Source organism: Perognathus longimembris, chromosome 16, assembly GCF_023159225.1.
Source record: "Perognathus longimembris pacificus isolate PPM17 chromosome 16, ASM2315922v1, whole genome shotgun sequence".
Lineage (NCBI taxonomy): Eukaryota > Metazoa > Chordata > Mammalia > Rodentia > Heteromyidae > Perognathus > Perognathus longimembris.
This window is the reverse complement of record NC_063176.1, coordinates 19,503,666-19,521,711: the sequence shown is the minus strand read 5'-3', so window position 1 is coordinate 19,521,711 and position 18,046 is coordinate 19,503,666. Positions and strand designations below refer to the sequence as shown.

Genomic DNA, 18,046 nt, shown 5'->3' with positions numbered 1-18,046 from the left:
AAAAAAAAAAAACAGATACAGAGCAGTTACTATGTGTTCAGGACTTTTACAGAACATGTTTGATTCTTACAACAAACTTCTAAGGCAGCAGCTATTTTCATCAAACCAACTTTATAAATGCAAATGCTGAGCACAGAGGACTTTATCCAAAGCCACACGGTCAATGGCCATGGAAGAATTCCAACTGAGGCAGCCTGCTGGTAGGCCATCAGTTAAGTCCAAAGCTAACATTTTTATCCCCAAATCTCTATATACAGTTAAGTTCTACTTGTTGCTCCCTACTGATTTCCAGCAACATATCTTCTTTCCTGTGACATTTTTCATTCCTCATGCTCTTTTCTGTGAAGCTGCAGAATGAGATAAATATGTAGCAGAAACAAACATTTACTGCAAAAGGGGGGAAATATCTAGGGAATTAATAAAAATAATCAAATTATGAAAGATGATGAGAAGTGTAAACCGAGTCTAAGACTAATGGTAGAATTTTGTTAAAACGTAATCACCAGTAACTACTAAACTATAATCCCAATTTAGTGGCTAGAGTGCCCCCTGGTGAAACTTCTTGAAAAATATAGGTTGACTAACCCATTTGAAAGAAGTTGTATCACCTTTTCAAAAATAACAAGGCCTACTATTAATCTATGAAAGTTACAAGATATAACTCAGTGAAGTAAAACAATAAACATAATGACACGAGAAATTTAAAGAAATAATTTAAAGAAATTTAAAGAAATAAAAAACCAGAAATTCCACTACTGTTCAAAACAAATTCACTTGTTAAACCTACATTTTCTGAAAAAATCCTGCAAAAAAACATAGACTGGTGTCTTTATATAAATGCAACTTTTTTCTAATCCTTATTTCTCAAGTAAAAATGACTAACATTTTTTAACCCCTTTTGTATGTCAAGTAGTGTTCAAATAATTTAACATACATTAACGAATCTTTATTATAGTGTATAAAGCCAGTGTTTAGTTTCATTTTACTGATTAAAATAACGAAAGAGAAGGTTAAGTAATTTAACCATGGTCCTTCAAATGAGTGAAAACTCAAATTCAAGAGGTCTAGTTCCAGAATTTTGCTCAAAATCCCTTTAATCCTGTCACATAGCAGAATGTGGTAGTCACCAAGAGAGACACCAGAGGTTTGACTGTGCAAATGGAAGAGAGTGGCAGCTGTTAACTTTTGAATGTCTGTAAGCTATCTGTGTGTTTCTATGATGCAAAAACCAAGAACAGAATTATAGCCAATTTTCAAATTTAGGCTTTGTCAATCTGAATTTGACCCCAAAATACAGGGGGTTAAACATATTATCCAAATGATGGCTGGAGTATACATAACATCCAGTAGGCTTTTATACTTTAATTGCCAGTTGTTATGATTTGCAGTGCTCTAACCCCAAATACGTAGTGCATAAACGTAGACTATATTAAAAACAAAGTCTTTCAGTGCTTAACAGCACACACTGGTAATCTGAGCATTTAGGAGGTAGAGTCAAGAAAATACCTTACTTAACAGGTGTCTTAACTTCCGCCTTTTGTGGCTTCCCCACCCCCAATTCCATTTCCTTGTCAGCAGGTTTTGGATTATCAGGTTATTCTGCCATCTGCAAGTAGTACTACTGGCCTAAATTTCCTGCTTGCCTTTCTGCTTAATCCTATCATTTTGAAGTATAATTTCTTAAAACTTTTTCTTGTATTTAAGAGCCACAATTTCACTTTTTCCTGCGGCCCTATCTGGACCACCCATTTGATTTCATACTTTCTGAGGCCACCAACTGTCCTCCCCACCGCCAACCAGGCTACAGTTTTTTGGGCCAGCGCTGGGCTTGAACTCAGGGCCTGGGCACTGTCTCTGAGCTATTTTTTTTTTTTTCTCAAGGTTAGCACTCTACCACTTGAGCCACAGTGCCACTTCTGGCTTTTTCTGTTTATGTGGTGTTGAGGAATCCAGGGCTTCATGCATGCTAGGCAAACACTCTACCGCTAAGCCAGATTCCTAGCCCCAAACTTCAGTTTCTTTCTTTCGTTTCTGTTTTTTTTTTTTTTTTTCTTTTTTGGTACTGGGAATCGAACCCAGAATGTTGCACTTGCTAGGCAAGCGCTTTGCCACTGAGCTACATCCCAGCCCCAGATTTGTTTCTTGGAGACTTTCTGTATTCCTTCTTAGCCCTACGGTTGGGCAATGTGGCAGGGATTTAACTTACTTAGTACTATTCTTAGGCAATGTTCTAGGCATCTCATGTATAAGGAGATCATGTGTGTTGCAAACAGCATTAAAATAAATGCATAAGACCGGGCGCTGGTCACACAAGCCTGTCATCCTAGCGATTCAGGAGGCTGAGATCTGAGAATTGTGGTTTGAAGCCATATCTGGCAGCAAAGTCCGTGGGACTCTTATCTCCAATTAACCATCAGAAAATCGGAAGTGATGCTGGGCTCAAAGTGGTAGAGCATTAGCCCTGAATGAAAGAGCTCAGGGACAGTCCCCGGGTCCTCCCGAGTTCAAGCCCCACAAGTAATATAAATAAATAGGAAAAGAAAAAGCGCATAAGGTTAGTAGTGTCAACTGAAGGAAAACAAAGAAAAGATCTAGAGGGATCAGGGGGATTCCCCCTCAACCGGCGATTACGAGGTGCCAGAGGAGTCTAGAACAAATACCTGCTGCGCGATCAAATGTACTAAATTGTTGTGCTACGACTGACGCGGGAAAAGAGCGCAGGATCAAAACACTCGGTTCTTCTGGTCTGGCTCTGACAATGAGAATGTTTCTTCAGCTGCTTATTTGACTTATTTGTGTTCAAACAACTACAACGAATGTAGAAGTGCTTCATTACAGTAGCTCTGCAAGTGCCGGGGCAGGGTTCCGCTAGAGAGACTGTTTAGAAGACTGTGGAATGAGTAGTTTCCGACCCGGCTCTGTGGTCCACCCACGACTCAGAGGGCGCGGAGACCGGCAGGTTTCTTCGGGCACCACTCGACTGTGCCCCTGTGCCCCCCCGCCCCCCCGCCTCCCCCCACGACTGACTCCTTACAGGACTCCCCGCCGGCCACCACGCACAGCTCGGTGGGCGGGGGCCCGCACGTCCGGTGGCCCTCGCCGCGGTCTCCTGCACTCACCTATGGGCTTGTCCAGTCTCATGAGGCGCAGGTAGGGCTGCAGGGGGCGGGGCGCCGAGCTCACGACGGCCGCCGCCGACAGGCTGAGCGGGCGCCCGCGTGCTTCCGGCGGGGCGGAACCCAACCCAGTCCGGTACCCAACATGGGGCGTTCCTGCTGCACGCATCAGAACCGGGGAGCAGTGGACCGGGCCCCGCAGCCACGCAGGAGCCGCGGCCCGCAGGCCCAGCGTTAGCCGGGCTCCCCGCAAGCCCAGCATGGCGCTCGCGAGGCGTGGCGCCGCTGGATGACGTCACCCGGCGGCGGCCCCCGGCAGGCATGCACAGTGACGTAGCAGTGGCGTCTGCTGGGAGGGATGGACGCCCTTTCCTCCAGGTGGTCTCACCTTGCAGGATTTGTTTGCGCACCTTCCTGTTCTCCGCCGGCTCCCTATAATAGGAAGTGGTGTGTTTATTCGTGGGCAACAGTTGCACCAGGAAAAAGAAAAAAAAAAAGAGAAACGCTGTGAAAATCCTACTGAACCCAAAATATTAATTTAATTTAATATTAACATCAGGTGTTAAAAAGAGACCAAATGGCCAAATCAAAAAAAAATGTAAACAGTGTTTATAACATTTAGGGACATTTGTTACACAAATGGAAACCTCAAGTTGGATGGCCAAAGTTCTTAGGATGGAGAGGTAGCTAGAGAGTGTGACCGGAAAGAACCTGCCAGGCACTTCTCATTTACCTTCTCTGGGTGATTCTAGGCCTGCCAGGCATCTGAATTTTACTATTCCAGGGAGTTGGGTTCATCTTTGGGCCCATCTCCTTAAGACCTGTGTATTGAACTCTTGAGATATCTCAATAACAGAAGGGTGGCTGCCTGGGCCCTAAGTGTGCAAAGGGCACCACTTCTTGCAAAGCAGGCAGACCAGCCTACAATTTGGAAATTTCCCTGAATCTTTTAGGCTAGAGATGATTTAGGTCTTAAAAAATGGAATGTTAATCACTATTGCCTCTGTGGCTTACCCAATGGGATTCAAATTCCTCAGCTTGGCTTTTGAGGCCTTCTGAAGGTTGTCCCTTCCCCCACAGCATGTTATTTACACCCGAGTTTCTTTCCAAGTAACAGAAGAGGTTGCTATATGTCTCTTATACACGTTTACACTTGCATACTCTTTTTCATTGCCTGGAGTTTGTACCACTTATTAATTAAAATTGGTTAAAATTTTTATTAAAGTTCAAGAAGCATTGTGAATATGTTCCACTGGAGGAGGAGGGAAGGTTATGAAGTTATTTCATTTCTTATAACAATTGAAGTAAAATATATCCACATATTATAAATATGAATAAATCCTCTTGGGGGATTTTAAGGTCTGCTTTTAGAATTAATATTAATTCCAGTTTTTATTTATTTATAAAAACAGGAATGTTCAATGCAATGGAAAGCCCAGAAAAGGCTGATATGTGAAAGGATGCATCAACTTTTTTTTTCTGACTTTTGTTCCAATTCTACAGGCTTACTCAGTGCAGTTATCTTTCTATATAGCTGGTAGAGGTTCACAACATCACTGTCAGGTTCAGTGATTCACTAAGAGGACTCCTAGGATTCAGCATGTAGTTGTACTCATGACTGTGACTTAAAGCCAAAAGATGAAAAGCAAAATCAGCAAAGGGAAATAGCTTTTGTAAGCATGTCAGGATGAAATTAGGTGTAAACTGCCAAGCATCCTCTCTAAGTATAGTCACACAGGATGGAACTTAATTCCACCAGGCACTAGTGGCTCACACCCATAACCTTAGCTACTCAAAGGCTTAGGCCTGAGGATAACAGTTTGATGCCAACTTAGGCAGACAGATCTGACTCTTATTTCCAATTAACTAGCCAAAAACTGGAAGTGAAGGTGTGAGTCAAGTGGCAGAATGCCAGCCTTGAACAAAAAAGCCAAGGGAGAGTAAGAGGCCTTGAGTTCAACCCCAGTTCCAGCACATACACATGAAACCCCACTAATGCTTTCAGTATGAATTAGAAGTTGTGACAATGAGTGTGAAATGTCACATCTACCAGAAGAGCATATTAGAGACTCCACGTCCAGAGTTTTAAAGGAAAGCAGGTAACCATATTGCTTATAAGACAGTTGAGGGCTGGGCATATGGCCTAGTGGCAAGAGTGCTTGTCTTGTATACATGAGGCCCTGGGTTCGATTCCTCAGCACCACATATATAGAAAAGGCCAGAAGTGGCGCTATGGCTTAAGTGGCAGAATGCTAGCCTTGAGCAAAAAGAAGCCAGGGACAGTGCTCAGGCCCTGAGTCCAAGGCCCAGGACTGGCAAAAAAAAAAAAAAAAAAAAAAACACACACACACACACACAAAACACACACACACACACACACACACACACACACAAAAACAAAAACAGCTGAGGCAAAGTGATCTGATTTTACTCTAGGAATGGTGGGAAAGTGCCATTCAGGGTCTAGCCTTGCAAGCAGGTCTTTCTAAAGAGAACAGTCTCAGTCTTGGTCTTTTCTGTACAATAATACTGTACAAATATGATACAATAATACCTTAAGTCCTAAAGAAGGAAAGATTTATTGTGGCTCATAATTTCAGAGCTTTACTTCTATTGGTAATTACTTGCTCAATCCTAAATTTTGATTATGTCTTTATTATTTGCTCAAATGCTTTTTTTTTTTTTTTTTTTTGGCCAGTCCTGGGCCTTGGACTCAGGGCCTGAGCACTGTCCCTGGCTTCCTTTTGCTCAAGGCTAGCACTCTGCCACTTGAGCCACAGTGCCACTTCTGGCCGTTTTCTGTATATGTGGTGCTGGGGAATCGAACCCAGGGCCTCATGTATACGAGGCAAGCTCTCTTGCCACTAGGCCATATCCCCAGCCCCTCAAATGCTTTTTAAACTATAAAATTTAGCAATTTCTTTCTTTCTTTCTTTCTTTTTTTTTTTTTTTTGCCAGTCCTGGGGCTTGGACTCAGGGTCTGAGCACTGTCCCTGGCTTCTTTTTGCTCAAGGCTAGCACTCTGCCACTTGAGCCAGAGCGCCACTTCTGGCCGTTTTCTGTATATGTGGTGCTGGGGAATTGAACCCAAGGCTTCGGCTTCATGTATGTGAGGTGAGCACTCTTGCCACTAGGCCATTACATTATTTATTTATTTATTTGGTGCTGGTTCTAGGGATGGAACTTAAGGTCATGGTGAAGGGTAGAGAAAGGGGATCTATTAGTGGAATAGGCATGCTATGGGGAGAGGTAAAGTAAGAATCGCAGTGCATTTTAGGATAAAGTGGCTCAGACATAAGCCTTTTGTTTTAAAGAGAAGAATTGAAGTAGGGGATACGAGGTATGCATAATAAATGTTATTAACCTGTCCTTCAGTTTCTTCCTGGAATCCAAGATGATTTCAGAAGAGAGACCAAGAACAACAGACAAATGTGGAATGGAGGCAGACATGCTAATGTTTTTGCTTACTTTCAGTTAACTTGGGGGCCCAGGTGAGAAGTCAGTGCTTTTCAGCAAAAAGTATTTTCTAACTTCCTGTTTTACTGTTACGTTTTGATTCTGAAAGCTAGAGAAATTATTTCCTTTTGCTATTAGGTATTCCAAGTTATGCCTTTTGTTTTCTCTAGTGAGAGCCTATAAGAATAGCTACATCACTAGCTAGCCAGGTATACTCATTACTCCTACCAAAAATGTCCTGGAATTGTAGAAATTTAAGGACATGTATATGCCACAAGAAATTAAAATATAAAATGCACAAACCAACATAATTACATAAATTGAGTCACGCTCCATCCAGCATTTCTCTTTCTAAACCCATTAATCTTTAAAATAAATGTTAACCTTATTTCCATATCCTTCTACTGGGGAGGAAAAAAAGGAAAACATGGTATTTTTTTCTCTTCCTGGTTGTTTTTCTTTCATAGTCCATAGAGTTAGAAGGGAGAATGTGGTTAAGAAAAGGGAGGGAGAATCTTGCGGTGTGTTCCAGTGCGGCGTGAATAGCCCACGTCTTCCATTCAAGGCAGGTCAAATCATTGACACATTATTCCTTATTGTTTAGTTGCCTACATTGAAAAGTAGATGACTCTTCAATGCAGCAGTTCAAACACTGAAAGTCCTTTTGTAGGGAACTCTGAGGCTGAGATGTGAGACCTGGAAAAGATTAAGAGGTAGGAAGGCCACCTCCTTAGATAGTGTTGGAAGGGCTAATAGGTGGACCTTGAAAGACAGATAAAGTGGAATACATGTTTGAGTTATTCAGTATTTGCTTCCAAAACAATAAGGGAGCCAGTTATTTATTATGTACACTATTTCTTCAGTATCCTAATATATCCTTAGCAATCCATGACATCATTCTATTTTTAGGTAAGCACACAAGACAAATGAAAGCATATATCCACACGAAGACTTAAGCATAAATATTTTTAGTAGCCTTAGTTGAGTAGACTTAAAAAACAACAACAACCCAATCAGAAACTGGCTTTGATATTGTGCTACCATTAGGAAGCTGAGTGAAGACTACACCAGTGGTACTCTGTTGACTGTTTCTGGTGGGTTTCTAATAATGGGGAAGTGCAGAAGGGTAATTAAAAACGATAAGACATCCTTTCCGTGAGAGTGAAAAAGAAATGAAAAATGCACAAATAAGCAATAATGTAGGCAGATCTAAGTGAACAAAGATCGCTTCAGGAAAAGTTCAAACAAATTAGTTTCTCAGTCTTGGAGGAGTGTTTCCGATGAGGTTGGTGACTGGCTTATTGACATCTCTGCATGGGAAGTCCTGCCTTCCTGCTCAGTGCTCTCATTTCTCACCTGCGCCTGGAAGAGGCCTTCACAGGCTTGTCTCCAGGGTCTGTGGTAGCCTCATCTACCTTCCCACAATGGCCTTGGTAACATTTCAAAATGTCAGTCCTTCCAGGACACCAAAGTTTCTTTTTTATTAAAGTATAAAAAGTAATTCTCTATTGGGTTGTCTTCTATCTTTTAGTCTTTACAGTTTCACATAACTCTTAGTTTCATTTTGACATAACTTATGGAGTATAATTTTGTTAAATCCAGTTAAATAAGACTTTCTCAACATATTTGTTTGTGATGACAGTTTTTTCTTAAGTTTTTATTGTAATGGTGATATACAGAGGGGTTACAGTTACAGGAGTAAGGTCACAAGTACATTTCTTTTTGAACAGTGTTATCCTCTCCCTCTTTTTCATTCTTGCCCTTCCCCTGAGTCCCCTCCTTGCAAGTTGTAAAGTTCGTTTCCAACATAGTGTCTGGTGAATATGCAATGGCAGTTTTATTCTACAAAGAACCCATTACATCCCCCTCACTCCCTGCTGATAACAGAGTTTGAACTCAGAATGTCAAGCTTGCTCAGATTGCTTGCTAGGCTGGCATTCTACTCCTAAAGCAACACCTACAATTCTGCTTTTTGCTGGTCATTTTGAAAATGAACTGTTCTGCTCAGGTTGGATTCAAATTATGATTCTCAGATGTCAGGCCTCTAAGTAGCCAAGGTTATAGGTGTGAGCCACTATTTACTCTTCCATGATCTCATTACATAGTTTTTATTATGATTAGTAGTATATTAAAATATCTGATGATATGAATCTTACTCATACATTTTGATATGAAAATTTGAATAGTGAATCAATTTTTGTAGGATAATCAGCTTTAAATTTTAATTAATTAATTAATTAATTAATTTAGCCAGTCCTGGACCTTGGACTCAGGGCCTGAGCACTGTTCCTGGCTTCTTTTTGCTCAAGGTTAGCACTCTGCCACTTGAGCCACAGTGCCCCTTCTGACCATTTTCTATATATGTGGTGCTGGGGAATGGAACCCAGGGCTTCATGTATATGAGGTGAGCACTCTTGCCACTAGGCCATATTCCCAGCCCATAGCTTTTTAATTTTTGTGTAATAGTTCTTTATGCATTCTCTCAAGTCCCATAACAGATATTATAAACATTTCAAGAAGCTTACATTTAGATATAGTACCAATTAAGTTGGCATTATTAAACTATTTGGTTAGATCATGATGAACTCTGATGCCTCACACCTGTAATCCTTATTTACTTGGGAGGCAGGGAGTGAAAAGCTTTCTGTTCAGGGCTAGCCTGGGTAGCAGAGTTTAAGAGACTCATTTTTATCTCAAAACTAGGTGCAGTGGTACATGCCTATAATCTGAATCTATGTGGGAGGCTAAAATTGGGAGGCTCTACACACATGGCCAGAATAGTCAGGAAAGTCCTGGGCATGTTGGCATGTACTGGTGGTCACAGCAAAAATAGAAAGCTTACAGTGATTGGAAGCTCAGACATGCATGTGAGTGGGAACTGAGATCCAACACTAAAAACAGGGCTGAAGGCACAAATCTGTGGTGTCTTTCCACCCCAGCAAAGGTGAAGCTCTGGGTTGTGATACTCAGATCTCAGCCTCCTGAGTAGCTAGGATTACAGGAGTATTAATGGCCAATAAATATGATGAGAAATGCTTAACATGGGAAATATTTATGCTTTTCTTTGTGTGGCATGGCTGACATACATACTCAAGTATAGGCTGTCTCTAGTAAAACTGGAAAAACAAAAGAAATGCCCAACAAAGTTGGCTATGAAGAAAATGTAAATGAAAACAACTGTGATTCCATCTTATTCTACTCAGAATGAAATAATCAGAAATACTGATATGATCTCTATTTAAAAGAGAAGGAAATGAAGGGCTGGGAATATGGCCTAGCAGCAAGAGTGCTTTCCTCCAAAACATGAAGCTCTCGGTTCGATTCCCCAGCACCACATATATGGAAAACAGCCAGAAGGGGCGCTGTGGCTCAGGTGGCAGAGTGCTAGCCTTGAGCAGGAAGAAGCCAGGGACAGTGCTCAGGCCCTGAGTCCAAGGCCCAGGACTGGCCAAAAAAAAAAAAAAAAAAAAAAGAGAGAGAGAAGGAAATGAAAGCAAAGAACAGGCAAAGCTCTGTTGCAAGATGAAGAGGTAAGGAGGGTGAAGACTCTGAAACAAGGTAGTCTAGCTCCAGAGTTAGTAACCATGCTTCCTTAAATGTATGCTAATTTGAATATGACTGCTCTAAATGGGAAAGACTGTGGGTGCACACTAGCATTTTATCTCTTTGCTTCCTGGATGAAATAAAGGGAGCTGCTGTTCTACCACAGAATCTCTACAGGGATGGACAGAAACTATGAGTCCAAATGAGGCTTTTTTGGCCTCAAATGATTTATATGATGTGCTGGCACATTCACGAGAAAACCAAATCAAACACCTTCCCTAAAATAGGTTAAAAGAGTCTTCCCTAAATTCCCTAACTACTTTTGATGCATATGTACAGATCTTACATGCTTCATCCAAAAGCTAACTTGAAGAATAGAGGACTTTGTCAAATTCCAGTACTTAGATTATGATTAAGAACACAAGAAATATGTCTTTGGCAACTGTGCATGAGATTTCTGGGTGCTTGCAATGGAATCTCCTTGACAGTTCTTCAATGCCATGACCTTCATTAAGAGAGTAAGTGGATCGTTCAGACAACTTGATTAGGTGTGCCAAGCATGAACTTAGGATGCAGAAAACAGCCTTAATTGATCCAGGCAAGGACTGGAAGCATTTCAGGGGATGGAAGATGAGTTCATGACAAGACCCCCAGAGGACAAGGGCTTGCACCGTACAACTCCCCAAAGGTATTCTTTCACTTCGTTCTGACTTGTTTTTCTACTGGCATCCTGCCATAGGCAACTTCTATATAGCTGCTATGACTGTGTCTTCTAAGGGGCACCTGAACAGAGGCAGTCGCCTTAGATGCTGCCATTTCCCAATAGCAACAGAGGTCAAGGCAAGAAGCAAAGACAAGCAAAGGGTACATGCTCAGCCCCAGTTAGGGCCACATAATTTCCTGCTGCCCCGCCCCAAATAGCTTAGAGACTCTCCCCCCACCCCCACCCCCAGACCTCCCCATTCTAGGCCCATTGTTCCCAGAATTCTCTGTGCTCAGATCCTAGGGAGAGAGTGCAGGCCTGTGCCAGAGCTCGTATAGCTAGGATACTGTGACTGTGATTTGTGAAGGTTTTTGAGTTAGAAAAGTTTTCCATAGAGCCCGTCAGCGCCTACCATCGCCAAGACCAAGGCTCAGGAACAGCAACTCCCTGGTCCCCCAAGGGGGAGCAGGGCAATGGGGCCCAAAGGGCAAGGCAAGCGCGCCTCCAGAACCACCAGGAGAATGCCAGAGCCCAGTGCCCGCAGACGTGAAGGCCAGGCCACCAGGCCTCCTGCGGGGCCTCCCTCCATCCCTCAGGAGGGGACCCTGCGCCCCACCTCCTCCTGCATCACCGCCCACAGGGAGCGTTTCTCCATGGGCTCCCCAGTCGTGGGGGGCAGGCTCCCCAGACCACCATCCTCTGCGGGGCCCTCCGCTACTCAGGAGGAGGTGCAAGCGCGCAGGCCCTCCTCAGCGAGCACCCAGAGCCCCGGTGCTGTGGAGGGCGGGGACCCCCAGACTCCATCTCGTGGGGTCCCCTGCACTGCCGTGGAGGTGAAACAGCCCAGGGCCTCCAGTTCCACCCGCAGTGCAGATCGCAGCTCCTCCGCCGAGGTGCTGGAGCGGGAAGCCCTCCCAAGACCCCCGCCCAGAGCGGCGTCCACTGCCCCGGAAGAGGAGGGAGCCGCGGGCCGGATCTCCTCCAACACCAACAGGAGTGAGCCTCCCCGAGCCCTCGACCCGCAGGCCGCCCAGGGCCGGGTGGCCAGGCGGCCCTCCTCCAGGCCTCGGCCCACCATTGACCAGGGGCCAGGGGTGCCCTGGGTCTCCCCACCCATGACCCAAATGATGCAATTACCTGCGATCCCCCAAAAGGGAGAACCCCTCAGCCCACCACCTACTGGGGCGACCTCCAAGTTGGAGGAAGTCAACCAGACCATCTCGTTGACTCTCATAAATCGGGGTCTCCCCACTGGTCATGGGGGAGAAGATAGTACCACCCCTAAACTCCAGGCTGCCAGGCCCAATCTGGCAGCAAATGACAGGAGAGAACGCAGGGTCACCAGCAGGGCGTTCACCACACTCAGCCCCCTGAAACTGGGGACTGGAGTTATCGGCCAGGCTCCCAGGGCGAAGGCCGAAGCCCTGCAAGTCCAGCTGCCCAGAATTCCCTCTCGCTCGGAGAGTGTCCACGCCGGGCACCCGGAGGGAAGCGCCCGGGCGGCAGGCCATTCCGCGGGGGGCAGGTCCGAAAGGGACGACAAAGGGGACAGGGCCGCCATGAAGACGTCCACCAGTGCGCAAGGCAGCGTGCACGCACGCGCCATCCACGGGCAGCTCGTTAAGCAAATCGCTGCCTTGGCCAAACTGGCAGCCGACAAGGCCAAGCAACGCAGGGAGGACTTGGTCAAGGCGGAGGCCACCTGCGACTTTACAGTGGTCGGGGTCAGTCCCAGCAACACCCAGAGAGAGACAGGGAAAGCGCAAGGCCTTCCCCAACTTGATTGTGTTCCACATCTGCAGCAACGCAGGCAGGACCTGGCCACGGCGCCGGACACTCCCCACCTGGGCGTTGGCCAGGTCCACCCCACCGTCCTCCTGGAAGCAACAGGGAATCCGCAAGATCTCCCCCAACTTGACTTCACCCGACATCAGAGCCCTGCTGGGTGCCACCTCTCGGGGCTTTTTACCTTCACTAAACTGTGCCCATCATCCGATGAACGCGTGTGCGCTGGGGACGGCCACAGCAGTGTCCCACCACCGTCGCCAGATTCGGCCATTGAATGTGTACTACTGCAAGCAGACATGTTACCAAAACCAGAACCCAGTGTCAGGGCAAAAGCAGTCATGGCGCTAAGGAAGTCAGGCCAGCACATGAGGAAAATGCCAGTGCACCATGTGGACAAGGAAATGTTATTTGTAAGGGGAGAAAACAAAGCGATGGGGGGACTCAGCAATAAAATAATTGAGGAGGAGAAGTGTGATGAGGAAGAGGGCAGAGAGCTGAAGAAGCAAGTCCCAGCCCCCACCAAGCCCAAACAAAGTGTGGCCCAGGAACACCAGCCACTGACAGCCAGGAAAGTTCAGTTCCAAGAAGCTAGCCCACCGTTGTCTCTGCGGGCGAAGCTGTCTAGGGAATGGCAGGCCTCACAGGCCAGGAGGAGCGTGGACCTGGCCAAAACAGCCAGGGAATGGAAGGCACACAGCCACTTCATCCGGCAAAAGTCATTTTTGGAAAGACAAATCCCTAAGCTGGACATCGTTAAAACAGGAAACAGCAAAGCAAGGGAACTTGCCTTGCAGATGCAGCCCAGTGACAGGAGCACCAAGGCCCACATTAACCTGTGCCTCAGCACTGAAATGGAAGATCAGCGCCTGCGGGACCAACTCGATAAGCTGACAAAGCAGTACGAAAAGCTACAGATAACCAAAAAGGAATTTCTAAGGAGAAAAGAGCATTTAGAAAAGAAGTGGAACTCACTGATTTTATCCTCAGGGATACCACATTAGCTTAACAGCATTCTGAGGGCAAGACAAAGGATTCAAACTTTCAGTGGATGCCAGAGATGCAAAGTCATCTTTAAACGACAGTTCATGAAGAATGAACTCAAGGAGGCATAAGAACCTGTAAATATATGAAGAAGCTTTCTGTTTCTACATGATTTGTGGAACATTTCTATTTTATGAAGAGTAATTTTCAAAAATTTCATCCCCATTTCTAGAACCCATATCGTTAATGCATTTATTAAAGGAGTATTGTTGAAATGTGGCTCCTAGTCTGAGACTAGTTTGTCTATTCTAGAAAATGGAAAAATCTGGAAAACTATTTTTGAAATTTTTCATTACTTAAAAGTGTCTGGAACAAACACAGTTAATTATCTTTCCCATTCCAGAGCATTTCTGAAACACTGGTTCTTAATTGCAGATGAGAGTTCCCAGTCTCAAAATGACTGATCATTTAGTCCTCTGTTATGCATGCTGAAAAACATTTGACTCATGACATGTTGAGGGCAAAAAAATCATTTGTGGGACTCAGAGCCCCTGTTTTTCCCATCCCAGAACTTTTCTGAAACATTGATTCTTATTTCCAGAGGAGAGTTCCCAGTCTGAAAATGACTGGCCATGTAGTCCTCTGTCATGAATGCCAAAAATGTTATTTGTTTCATGACAAGTTGAGGCCAAACCAGTCACTTGTGGGATCCATAACCCCTGATTTAAATATATATTAATTAAAAATTTTAACCTACCTGTGATTCTATTTTAAGGTGAAAAGGTTGCCTGAGAAATGGGCTGTGGGGGCGAGAAGAGATGGCCTAGTGATGGACCAAGTGAGTTTGTGGGTCTAGAGGGACTGGAGCAACTTTCACCAAATAAAGTACAATAATGATTGTTGGGGAATTGGACTTTTTAGAAAATCTGAGATGTGTCAGGGCATTCACATATCAAAAAAATCACCAATTGATCTAAGAAACCAACACTTTCCTCCCCATGTGAAACCATCAGTTAATGATAGTTAAGCATGTACCTTCTGTTGTTTTTTTAAAAAACTTGAATACTACCTCTTGTGATGTCTACTGTAGATAAGACAGTTGTCATTTCTGCTTGGAAAGCAAACCTCCCATGGATAATTGTGTTCATTTGAAACTCAGCCGTCCTCCAATTTTAACTCGACACAAACATTTTACAATTATGACAACCTGTTAATATGAATTGTACTATTTTGGTATTATACTAATACATAAGAGTTGTACATATTGGTACATTCCTTAAATTTGAGAAAAACTAATGTTAAATACATTTTATAAAGGGGGCACTTTTGATGTTCATTTATTTTACTATTCTAGACCCTCTTTTATAGATTATCAGGGATGATATATATATAAATATATAAATACACAAAATGTTATGGAGTTAATTTATTAGAAACACTTAAAAGTACATATTTTTGTGCAGTAAATTTTTGAATTGATACTTTTTTTGAGAACAAGTTACCTTGAATTTTTAAGTTCTTTCTATATTTTTCTTTGGAAATGCAAACATTACAGATCAATGCCATTTTTCCACTGCACTGCCATTTAAGATTGATTAGAGATGGATTTCTTAACTTGACGTACTTTTATAATCACAGTGATATTTTCAAACGCATTTATCATTTCTTAAAGCCAAGACTTTAAAGACCAATGTCCTTCTTGAGGGTTATTTTGCTGTATCATGTATGGCATGTAACCACAGAAAACCAGTCTGATAAATTTCAGTGTTTCAATATGATGCCCTCAGCCTGAAACCTCACACACTTCACTCGTTACATCTCCTCTGCTGTGGCCGATGACAGACTTCTTTCCTTTTTAGTCTTTGTCTTTAATTCATGAGTCAGATATATTGTTTCCTGTTCATTCTTTTATATTTTCACTTATTTCTAGTTCTGACAATGTTTTCTAGGCAATGGTACTGTATGAGTCAATAATGGATATAATTTTATTTATTTATTTATTTTTGGCCAGTCCTGGGCCTTGGACTCAGGGCCTGAGCACTGTCCCTGGCTTCTTTTGGCTCAAGGCTAGCACTCTGCCACTTGAGCCACAGCGCCACTTCTGGCCATTTTCTGTATATGTGGTGCTGGGGAATCGAACCCAGGGCCTCATGTATATGAGGCAGGCACTCTTGCCACTAGGCCATATCCCCAGCCCATGGATATAATTTTAAAGAAAAACAAAATTGTAATGTTGTTTTTTGGTGACAAGTATTGTAGCCATTGTATGTTTTGTCAGGATGATTTTTTTCTACTGCATTATAAACTTATATTTCCTAAAAAAAAAAATAAAGCTAGAGAAAGGCATAGAAGTTTGTGTGGTGGAGTGCAGTATAGAATTTGTGCTAATCAGCATTTCATCACGGGGGCTGGGGATGTGGTCCAGTGGCAAGAGTGCCTGCCTCATATACATGAGGCCCTGGGTTCGATTCCCCAGCACCACATATACAGAAAATGGCCAGAAGTGGCACTGTGGCTCAAGTGGCAGAGTGCTAGCCTTGAGCAAAAAGAAGCCAGGGACAGTGCACAGCCCTGAGTCCAAGCCCCAGGACCGGCCAAAAAACAAAAACAAAAACCAAAAAAAAAAAAAGCATTTCATCAGTATGACAAGTATCTGAGGAGGTAAAGTTTGATCTGGCTCATAGTTTTAGTCCTATGTACAGAGAGGTTACAGTTTCATACCTTAGGCATTGGATACATTTCTTGTACTGTTTGTTACCTTGTCTCTCATACCCCCTCTCTCCTCCCCCTTGTAGAGTTCATTTTCAACATCATGTCTGGAAGTGCCATTGCTGTATTTGTTCATTCTTTATCCCTCCCCTTGGCTTTTTCTGAATGACCCTGATCTCTCATTAGCCATTTTGTTTTCCATAAATTTTGTAAGTCCTCCTTTTCCTGGAGAATATAAGTTTCAACCCTTTCTGTTTGGCTTTTGCCTCACAAGTCTCACAACAAACTTGGTTTTGTGCAGAGAACAACTATGTCACAGAAAACTCGAATTGCTTGAAAGATATTCTGTCCAATTAAGTTGCCTGTGACTTAGAACTCAGTCTCACCCCAAGTCTCAAGGACCAAGGGTGGACCAGTGCTTTCGGGATCATACCACTCAGGGCCTCTGCTCCAGCTCCCAAGAGAAGCGCTGCCTACCACCCTCTAGCTCATTGCTTTTATCATCTCAACTCCAGACCTTTAGAGCTTCAATCCTTTTTAGGTACCTCACTGTTGGGCTTTGCAGTTTAGATACTATGTTTCCATTATTTTATTAATCTCTTGTAAATATACCCAAGCAAAATTCTCCCTTCTGTGTTCATTCTATCCACCTTGGTTAATTTCATTCTCTTCCTGCTCACACCAGCACCCTTGCATTTGGAGGAAAACATACAGTCTGTTCTTTATCCTCACTTTAACTTCATGACTGCAACTGTAAAAGGATCCTGAGTGCCACTGGCTACATTTAACCCTCAAATCATCTTGTTACACCTTTCATATATTCTCTCCAATTCCAAAACACCTGCCCTTTCCTCCTTACTTTCAGTCATTGATTTTGTTTTGTTCTTTTTCAGCAAAAAAATAAAAATTAGAAAAGAACTTTCTCATGGTCCTATCTTTACAACATCTGGCCTGTGTTGGTGCCCAAGGGGTCTGTCTCTCACTCTGTTGTTAGATGCAAATTCTCTGTGTGGCTTTCTATAGTCATTTCTGTGACTAGAAACTCAACTCTGTTTCCTTTTTTTTTTTTTTGGCCAGTCCTGGGCCTTGGACTCAGGGCCTGAGCACTGTCCCTAGCTTCTTCCCGCTCAAGGCTAGCACTCTGCCACTTGAGCCACAGCGCCGCTTCTGGCCGTTTTTTAGGGCCTCGTGTATCCGAGGCAGGCACTCTTGCCACTAGGCTATATCCCCAGCCCTCAACTCTGTTTCCTTTTGATGGCATGAGGACATTATGCCGCCCATCATGTCTTTTTCTTTCTTGTATACTTTTCTCCTTTCTCATTCATTCAATGCAATATATGAATTTTAATATGTACTGTAAATACTGTAACATGCTATCTAAAATGTTAAATATTAAAAATTATGTGGATTTCATGTCCTTTTCCAACAGAATCCTTACTTGTCCACCCATCTTTATGATTTTCCATTCTAATTGAAAGCATTCCAACTCTGCTTTTACTTTCTGTTCAATAGCACCAGTGTATTGTGTTCATGGCACGATATTCCAGGATTAAGAAAAGCTGGCTTTTCAGGTGGCACCCAGTGAGAAATCGCTTCTTCTCTTGCCTATATAAATCACTAGCTGCCTCCAGTACTAATTTAGCACATGCCTCTTTTTCCTTTTCCTTTCACAAGATAAACATACACTTTGTTGGTAATAAGAGAAAGAGTTTGCACCATGATTCCATAAGATATACTCTTAAAGGAAATC

At 43.4% G+C, this 18,046-nt stretch overlaps 1 protein-coding gene across 1 annotated transcript in view; it reads right to left on the bottom strand.

Moving 5' to 3' along the window:
* The window catches only part of Coq2 (coenzyme Q2, polyprenyltransferase), a 28,820-nt gene extending 25,408 nt beyond the window's left edge, over positions 1 to 3,412 (bottom strand). The window contains exon 1 of the mRNA XM_048364261.1: positions 3,120 to 3,412. Coding sequence (XP_048220218.1) covers positions 3,120 to 3,378 — 259 coding nt within the window. The 5' untranslated portion in view covers positions 3,379 to 3,412. The remainder of the gene's footprint in view (positions 1 to 3,119) is intronic.
* Positions 3,413 to 18,046: the final 14,634 nt, after the last annotated feature.